The sequence below is a fragment of the Biomphalaria glabrata genome, chromosome 1 (assembly GCF_947242115.1).
Source record: "Biomphalaria glabrata chromosome 1, xgBioGlab47.1, whole genome shotgun sequence".
Classification (NCBI taxonomy): Eukaryota; Metazoa; Mollusca; class Gastropoda; family Planorbidae; genus Biomphalaria; species Biomphalaria glabrata.
The window spans coordinates 84,708,839-84,718,904 of record NC_074711.1 but is presented as its reverse complement, the minus strand read 5'-3'; the positions used below and the strand labels follow the sequence as shown (position 1 = coordinate 84,718,904).

At 35.9% G+C, this 10,066-nt stretch overlaps 1 protein-coding gene across 4 annotated transcripts in view; it reads left to right on the top strand.

Annotated features, from left to right (window-relative positions):
• The first annotated feature begins 498 nt into the window (after positions 1-498).
• LOC106064188 (semaphorin-1A-like) overlaps positions 499-10,066 on the top strand; it is a 114,227-nt gene continuing 104,659 nt past the window's right edge. For 2 of the 4 annotated variants that reach the window (XM_056018268.1, XM_056018264.1), the window contains exons 1-2: positions 500-1,011; positions 7,007-7,216. In XM_056018268.1, coding sequence (XP_055874243.1) covers positions 7,114-7,216 — 103 coding nt within the window. In that variant the 5' untranslated portion in view covers positions 500-1,011; positions 7,007-7,113. Of the gene's footprint in view, positions 1,012-7,006; positions 7,217-10,066 lie in introns of all 4 variants that reach the window. The other 2 variants (XM_056018265.1, XM_056018266.1) reach the window with 2 other exon arrangements.

Sequence of the window (10,066 nt, the reverse complement as noted above, 5' to 3'; positions counted from 1 at the left end):
CACTTCATAGAGTGTTGAACAACTTCATCGTCTGCCTCAAAAACTGTGTCTCAACCACACACATACACACACCGTCACACACACACACACCGTCACACACACCCCTTCACACAAAACTGCAGCGTATTTATCAGCACACTCTCGTGTGAGATATCCTATCTTGTCCTAACGTCTACGACAAAAAGTGCACGTACTATTTCCTGGACCCAAACAACCACGTGACAAGTTAGCAGTCCTTTTTATCAACAGTCGCAACCTACTGTCTTCTACCTTACCGCAAGTCCACTATTTTGCAGTTCTGTTCTCTCAAAAGAACACACAAAAAAAATATTCAAAATAAAAAAAATCAGGACAAGACGACACAAGCGTCTACCTGTGCTGATACGTTTCCTTCCTCTTTATTTGAAAAAAAAAAAAAAAAAGGTGCATGAATATTCATTGTGTTTGTCTAGCCAATGAAAAGAAAGCTTAGCCGCTTAGTTCCTAACGCCAGCAGCCGACTCTTCTAGCCCTCGCTTGCCTGCTCGTCGTGTTTTTACGGCGAGGCCAAGGTTTTACTAGATCTAGCTAACAAAATTTTCTTACACAGAGATATCGAAACTATTGGACAGCGTTTGGAGTTTCTGTTTTTCCCCGTGTTCGACAAATTTGTTTTTGGACTTCATAGTGGATTAATATATATCAAACAAAGGAACCATAATAACACCTGTCATTCATTGATTTGTGCCTGTGTGTTTGTATAGATCTTCTTGAGTTATACATTTTATACCTAAACAACAGTCGGTGTGTGTGTGTGTGTTTACGCGTGGTCTGTTGTTTACCAGTTACCGTGTACTTTATAATATAAACAAAGGGATACTAAAGTTTACACGCGAGGATTTCTTCATAGTGGAACTTTACCAGGAGTATCTTCGCATCATAGGGTCAAGGTCCTTGTAGAACAAAATGCAGAGTTCTAGCGTAGGCTAGACTTTTGAATAATCTGAACTACACATCACATCTTGAGTACAGGTGAGAAAGTGTGTTGGGTATACCGTGCGTTGTATGGGGACGTGTTGGCCTCACCTCGAACGTCACGCTACTGACACATTTTCTAATTTTGTTTCTGCTTGTTCACTCCCCCGCTACCCCATTCCATAATTATTTTTTTTTTGGGGGGGGGGGTGACTTTTATTTTAGATCAAAATATAGATCTAAATCTAGATCTATATATCTACACTCTGTAGATCTAGATCTAGTAGGCCCTACTAGATTTAACTAGATCTAGTAGAAGTAGTATTATAGTTTATAGATCTAGTATCTAAACAACAGCCACACAGTTACAGTACTCGTAACTCGGCATTGTATGTTAAACCTACTTTTCATATAGCTCTAGTTCTAAAAATCTATATCTTCAAGAATCTAATCTAAATCCAGGCTTTGACTCTAGATCTTGTGAGACTAGACCATGATATAGGATCTAACTGTAGCGTTTTGGTAATGCCGATACGTAATTGTGGTCACGATAGTTCATAAATCTCTGTCTTTGGTATCGGTACCCCCCCCCTTTTTTTTTTCCCCCAGGTCATTAGAGCTAGTTTTATTCATGCCATTTATGAATGTATTATGCCTTACAGACGTCCGTTATAAAGTTATATTCTTGTGGTATAAGTGTCAACTAATTATTGTTGTCTAGGGAGATGATGGCTAACGCATAAATAATGATTCGGTTTTTCTAACTAGAAAGTAGATCTATATTAAGTATAAATAGATATAAATGTAGATCTAGAGATCCAAAAGAATCATTAAAAAAAATAATAAGAGTAAATTCTTGCGGGGGGGGGGGGATAGAATCTAGATCCAGTTTTAATTTTGAGTTTCAATTGGAAAATATTTATTTCCCTTGATATCCTTTTTCATCTGTTTTTAGAATTTTGTTTTTGTGGTTTTGAAAAAAAAATTTAATTGTAATTTGCGTTTGCACGTGTTTAAATTTCTTTCTTAGGGTTTTTACTTTTTTCTTTTTTTAACTCTGTGTTAGATTTATTTCCGTTAGCCTCTTTTTTATTTCATTAATAGAAATCTTTCAACTACTGTTATTCAAATAAAATAAAACCTTTTTTAAACAACAAATCTTTTTAACAAATTTTTGACAGTTTCACACACCCCTATGTGCCACACAGGAACCTAGACTCTGTATTTCTTTTTTCGTCATTTGATATCTATTAAAAAAAGTAAACCAACAATTCAACAGAACTTGATGTTATAGTTAACTTTGACGGTCATTGTGACCTCTTGGACAACCCTCCGACCTGATTCCACCTTTCTTCTCCCTTCTTTATATCATTCCTCATATTTCTTCTTGGTAAAAATTTCCACACAAGCCAAGGCAGTCGTTTAGTAGATAAGATTATAAATAAAAGTCATAGGATATAATATGACAACAGAGAACAAATTTAAAAGACAATTAACTATATAACTTTATTCGTGAAAACATTTTTTTTTTTACAAAGCCGATATTAATTCACTCTGTGTGGACTCTTGTACACGCTATGTATCCCGCTTCTGATTCTCGGATCATGTTAAAATTTCGCACAACTATTTGTTGTTAATGACAACACATGGGATCAATGAAACAATTAACTTATTGTTTTATCAATTAAACTTAATTGATTATTTTTTTTTTTATTAGAGACGGCTAAGGGGAGATAAAAGCCTTGTGTAGAGAATTAGGTCGTTCGCTAAAAATGTAAAACTAACGATAAACTATAACAACTTCTACTTTTCTAAGTACTTGGGCAGCTCAGTAGCTAGCATGTCGGATTTCCATCACAGAAGCTCGTGTTCGAATTCAGATTGAAGCAACTTAAAAAAAAAATGTTTTTGAAAAGGCAGCACGGAATCCTTCTCTCAGATTACCCCCCCCCCTCGCCCCACCTCGTCCAGAAAAATGAGATTGGACCAGAGTGCACAGAGCATGCTATAAACATGAAAGTAGAGTTGAGCAAAAATAATTAATAACAATAAAATAAAACAATGCACAATTAATAAAAAAAAAATATTTCCTTTCGCACACATTTATTATTGATAGTCTAGTTCTACTAAAAATGAACTTTATGATTGATTCAACATAATTGATGCAATTCACACGATTTGAGCTTTGCTTTTCAAAAGTATTTCTTTTAAATATTTTACTTCTTTTTACTGCTCTATATTGGTTAATCGCATCAGCTGGTCAAAGCTTATAGCATTATCTCAGCCCTGTAGAACTATGTCGTAGGTAGTGGAAACGAATTATTGGCGTCGTTATGTGTAACACTTTATTTCTTTTCAATCGGATTTATCACTCGGTGCACCCATCCGTGACCTGTGCTGCAGCAGGCTTGCAGGCTTTCTACCGTGCCCAAGTGTTTAACCGTCACCCATAGAAAATCTGTCATGGCAGCTCAAGCCGCTCTGTAAAAGAAGTACATTGAAGTAGCCGTGCGTTATAATTTACATATTTGTGATTACCTACCTTTTACATATGCAGGTATTTGGAGGAAGGGTCGGGGGGAGCACTGTTCTACCCTTTATATTTTAGTTTCACTTCATTCCTGTCGCCCTGTAGTTTTTTTTGGCTGGAAAATCACGTAACTTTTAAAAGTTATCTCCACTCTGAATATAAGTACGAAGAAATAGACTGTTTGTTAACTTGTCACCAGGAGATCGACGGTTCTAGCACTTGGCAAATGCCCTATTCTCTTCCTCGACGGGCACGCATGGACTGTCGATGGTCTACATGGTTGATAATTAGTGATTTACCTTTTTTTTAAACCTATCTCTTAGTCTGTTAGACCATTGACCGTTGTCGGCCGTCTTTCTCTATTCCTCTCTTAGTTAGAACCTTTTTAAATGGCAGACCCGTCCATTGATTTATGTTGTCTTCACATCGCTTTCTCTGTCTGCCTCTTTTTCTTTTTCCTGGTACTGTTCCCTGAAGGAAGGTCTTTGCGAGGGATAGTAACATTGAAAGGCTTCCCACTGGAGACGGGTATTTGTAATAAGATTGTTTTCCCAGGCCTGGTCCATTAGTTAGTGCAGGGATATCCATTCTTTGTTCCGCGGGCCCTATTCAGGCTCAATAAGACCCCTTGGAACCTCTACCCACGGCCCACTTTGAAGCCGCAGAGGGTCAGTTCCACTGGACATAACTACTTTTTTTGTTGTTGCGGCCCGTGAGGTGTATGTTAAAATTTTTATCTGGCCCCTTAAACGAAAACAAATTTGGACACTGTTTTTGAATGTAATGATAAAACACTTGCATTTAAGCTCAAAAGGCCTAGACAAAGCGTTATCTGGCAGTCTTAAAATGTGAGAACCACTGACCAGGAGATTCACAAATATGGGATAGGTAAGGTTAGGGCATACCAAGCGTGCCCCCCCCCCTCTCAACCCTTACGTGACAACTCAGGTGTGACCTAACTCCTGATGTGTGTTGCATTCACCTTTAGATAAGATGGGTTCAAGACGAAGTTTCAAACTAATGATTACATTGCACAACCCATGGGAGTTCTTACGTAGCCATCCGTTCCATCTGCCCGTACACAAATATCTTTTTTTCTCCCCTGCACACCCACGCAAAAAGTGGATACACATCCGTACACTGTACGCGTATGCGACATACAGCACACATCATGTGGAAAGACAGCCTAAACACAATGTTATTTTAACTCGTTTATAGATACTACTCGTTATATATATATATATATATATATATATATATATATATAAAATTGTAAAAAAATTGACAATTCTACTTTGAAATGTCTAATTTTTGACTTGATTAATATGTAAAGTTCTCGGTACAACAACAAGTGTTGACCTATATTATAAATGTAACACACTTTTTTATGATATAACTTTTTATTTTGGTGCCACGAATCTCACAAATGTCGCAATTTTGTTGAATCTATCATATGTCTAGATGTCGTATCGTTAAAACTTAAAATACATTAGTAATAATTTTATCTCACTAAATAAATAATAATGATAATAGTAAAAATGTGTATTATCCATAAGGAAATTTGTCTTACAATTTGTGCATTACATCAACCAAAACATTATAATTACAGAAAACCAAAATATACATTCACACCACATTCACACAAAATTAACATGTGAAATATTTATAACAGATATTTGAATTTTTTAAAATGTATTTAATTAATAGCTGGGGCAACAAAGGAGCTTTTGTATTTGTCTTCGTTATAGAGTTTAAAAAATACAACAAGTTTGAATATGAGTTTAAAACAAACAATAATTATAATAAAAATCTTTATTATCCATAAGTATATTAGTCTTACAATTTGTACAATACACCAAAAAAAAAAAAAAAACAATAATTAAACTTTACAATTGTCAAATCATTTAATGTTTTACAAAATCCTCATTTTGTTTCTATATAATACAAAATTTATTGAAACAACATAATTTAAAACTATAACATAACTCATTCAGACCTTGCAATCTTTAGGACAGGGGATGTAAATCTCATCTGTTTTTTAAGGTTAACGAGGGTGTAATGTGGCCATCACAACGACCAACCGCTTTTTTACTTTCCCCAACTAATATAATAATAATACAATTGGGGGGGGGGGCGTTAAAAATCCCGAAATTCGTAATCCCAAGAACGAGGAAGAAGAAAGAAAAAATAATCCCAGTATTCACCGCGATTCGAACGCGATACTCTCGGATCGGAAGCCAAACTCTTTACCACTCAGCCACAATGACAAATTTATACTCAATCATCTGTGAACATTTGAATTATGTCATTTGCTGACATCCACACTATTACACTAGACTAAACATGTTACATCTGCCTCTTTGGCTTGTTAAAAATGTTGGGGGGGGGGGGGGGGGTTGGGGAAGCACAAACTTTCTCTATGTTCAAAGTTAATGTTACTCTTCAAAGACAATCTTTGTTGCTCATCAGAGATGCATAACACGATATATAAAATACATATCACTCGCACATCTTAGCCCATAACTAAAGCCCAGGTGCAGGTCTATAAAAATATTTAAATTTACAATTTTGGTAGAATTCTTTGTTGTTTTTTAGGTGTGCAGGCCTGAGCTTAAAAATAGATTCAGATAAATATCAGAGCAATGTAAAGATAGCATTTCTTTGTAGTAGAAACAACATTCACATTATGCACACATAGACCGAATGTAAAGCTATTGATATATATGTAAATTAAATCTACTACATCTATTGATATTGGTGTAAATTAAATCTACTACATCTATTGATATTGGTGTAAATTAAATCTACAACATGCTGTTGTTAAGAAAACCTCAATCTACACATTCTGTGAAATTACGCTATACTATGATTTATAAGTGTCAGGCGTCCCTTCGGAACATTGAGATTATTACAGACCTCCCGATGCTTGGTCAGTACTGGTAGTAGGACTCGAAAGGGGTCTTCGAGACGATAGTCTTAAGTCAGAACTCATCAAGCTCTTATGCCTAGCAAGTTATAGCGTTGTGCGGAATTGCTAGACTTATTGATTAATTTTAAAATAGAATCCATACTTTGCTTTTTACTTTTAACCTACTTTAAAAATGTTATTTTGCCACAAAACATTATTTCAAAAAGTTGAAAACTTGTCAAAAAGAAAAAAAACAAACTACTGAAAGTGTTGAATTACTTGAAATTTCCGGCACTTGTCTAAATACGTTACGTGATGGCAAATCTGGCAAATGGTTTCCGCTTCCGGTAGCATGCTAAACACAAACACTTTCGCTTTTCTTTTTCTTTAATTTACGAAACATCCGGGTAACTAGAGACTTGGTCTGAAAGTCGGAATCGTTCAAGGGGGCATAATTTAAAAAAAAATAATAAAGCTATTTTTTTCGTTGATAGTATTAAATAGAATAATTTAAGTTTAAATATTTTTATTGATTAATCTTTCAGTGGTCAGTTTTATTGATTTTCATTTCAAGATAAGCATTCCATTGATCCTATGATCTGTTTCTCCCACAGAGTAAAAATATTTCGAGGATTTTCTGCACAGGACGTTACATTTTCTGTTGGTCTTCTTTTTTTTTCATTCTTGGATTATATTTGAAAGAAAGTCATCACCTGATACAATGGAATACCTCATGGTCTTCGCCTTCTTAATTGTTGCAGAACTGACCGCCGTGACCAGCTGGCAACAAGAGTGGCAACCTAATTATGTTTCTCGAACGCCAGGTCAGTTGTTTTTTTTGTTTTTTTTTGCTAATAATCTATCGTGATAATGTAGAAAGTGGTGTCAACTTGAATGTTCTTTTGTCTTCAATATCGATCTTTGAAAACAATAATTTTAAATAACATTTTTTTATCGAAACTGTGACTTTGTCTTGATGTCCACTATTGGCATCTATGGGGCTTGTGACCATTTTGTCATTGGATATCGACCGCTAAGGTATATCCGATGTCTAAGGTATATCCGATGTCCTATATATATATATATATATATATATATATATATATATATATATATATATATATATATATCACTGAATGTCCTTCACATTACATGTCCTTCAATATGGATTGATTGATTGTTTTATTAGCAAAAGATCTACGTGTAATGTTTTATTGGCTAAAGAAGACTAATCCTTTTAAAATTGTACTCCTTACTTTGAAACTCTATAATAAATCAGGGTGAGTAACTCCAGATGTTTAGAAAAGCAACAACTAAACTACAACTCCGACTGCTAATGTAGTTATTGTTCCTACTTCAAATTTTAGAGTTAATATTTTTTATTTATACACGTAATTAGGTCAAGGAATATTCTATATTTAGTCTTCTTGATTTTCGATTAAGTTATAATGACACTGGTCGATAATCTGCACCTCCCTCATCGCTGATGTTGTACACGCCCCTGTAGCCCATTGTATTCGTTTAAAAAAAACTGCAGACTTCTCTCAAATCGGTGTGCATGCTATTAGAATAATCTTGAGAAAAAAAATATGGATAAAGTTGTAAATTGTTTTTCTTATAACATAGACTTTTATGTGGTTAATTGTTTACAGGCTAAGATGTAGATCATAGAGACATGGGTCTTACATTGTCAAAGGAGCATTTCGAGTAACTGTACTATTTCGGAACACGGTAAAAAAAAAAAAAGGAGGGGGGGGGGCAAAAATACAAATCACGCAGTTGCGCTTATTGGGTGGATTGAGTTTTAAATACACACAAACATATTTTTGGGGGTGGTGGGGGGTAACACTTTTTTAAAAAACAATTTGACCTTGGTGTACATTTGCATCTTATCGCAGTGAGATGTTTGGTCGGTGTGGTCTCTCTCTGTATAATTGAGCTGTTTACACCATCCGTCACTACCTTTAAACGCCCCGTTTTTGGGTGTGTATTCCTTGGCAGACTGTGCTCGCGTCATTGTGATAAATTACGAAGCACGCAGAAACACACAACTTGACTACCCCCCCCCTCCTTCCACGTTGAGCTTTACTATCAGTCGCGCGACCCCCCCCCCCCCCCCTCATGTCGGTCTCCTTTCTTAATTAACGCACGGGTCAAGTTTTTTTCCGTGACTATGAGGTAAACAGACTACGTCAGGTGACCTATGAATGAATGAAAGGGCAGAAACTTGGTAAAGGGACAGCGGCTCTGTTTCCGTCGCGTGCAAGTTTTTTTTTTTTTTTCACCTATGCCAAAATCTGGATTTATTCAGTCGGCTGAGGCAGTTCAGAGAGCCGAAATATCATGGCAGCACCGAGAGAGATGCTGCTCATGAATACAACATACACATTTGAATAGAATATGATGAAATGTGTAATTTGTTGTCTTGTTACTTTTAGTTGAGTCCTGTTATAAAAACAAATTACAGGGCACACAGCTGACGTCTGTTATGACGTCTTTACCTGTGCTGTGAAACAGTGATGCCCTAACTACGGCCGGTGGGGGGATTATACGGCCCGTGGCAGGGTCCCTTCGGAAATTCTGCCCACAGAGCATTCTTAACCCTTAAAATGCGTGTGGTATATTAGCCTCTAAACATCAGAATTGTAATTCCATTTGGTATGGAAACATTGTCAAACAGCTCAGCACTTTAAGGGTTAAGTCTCAGAACATCAGTTCCAAACGACTTGACCATTTTAAACGGTGATATGGCTTGGTGACATTTGTGTTAGACGGACATTTATCTGGCCCTTGGTCTTATAAGGCTGGACAGCACTGCTGTAGAATGTGAAATCAAATGTGCGATGTCGAACTGGCAAAGAACAGTTTTTTGTTGTTTTTTGTTTATTTATGTGAACTGTGAATATGTCTTTAAAGGTAAAGTGACACTGTACCTGTAGCTTATCTTCCAACAGTTACACTTTTTGAAATTTATGTCTCTGAACTCTACATTTTAACCTCCACCCTCCTTTACCCCCCCCTCCCCCCACCTCCCCAGCTAAAGTGTTTAACTTTATATAAAATATGTCATATAATATCGGCACGTTTATCGTACACTTGTTTAGTAATCATAACCATAAATTCACTGTGCCCATGACTAATAGGTGCCTTCATGTGTCTTATTTATAAGTCTACATAGATCTACGATCATTTGAGTTTCAGACACATTAAAGGCCTCGCTACTGGATTGAGTGTAAAAGGCGACACTTATATTAGTCATTTTGTAAATATTAAGTATCTCAAGCTTCTTATTTCTAGATGGAAAAGGGGGGGGGGGCACCATATAAGTGCCTTGCTACGCTGATCAGTTTACGATTTGTTAAAATTAATAGCAGAAAACAGAAAAGAAAATTAAATGTTTTCATAGTTTTGTATCAAAATAAAACGAAGAAAACGGACGCGAAGTTTTAAAGATTAAATTTTTTAAAAAAAGTTTGTTAACGATTTTTTTCTCATTAAATGAACTGGTGACACATGCTCTTGTAGCAAGTTATATAGGGAAGTGACTTTTTTAAAGGGCCCTTGAAAATGAGGACACATCGATGACGTTGCTCATATAATATTTAATGACATGACCTCACTTCCTTCACTGGTATTCTGACATGAATAACGTTTTTTTCCCCCACTTTCTCAGG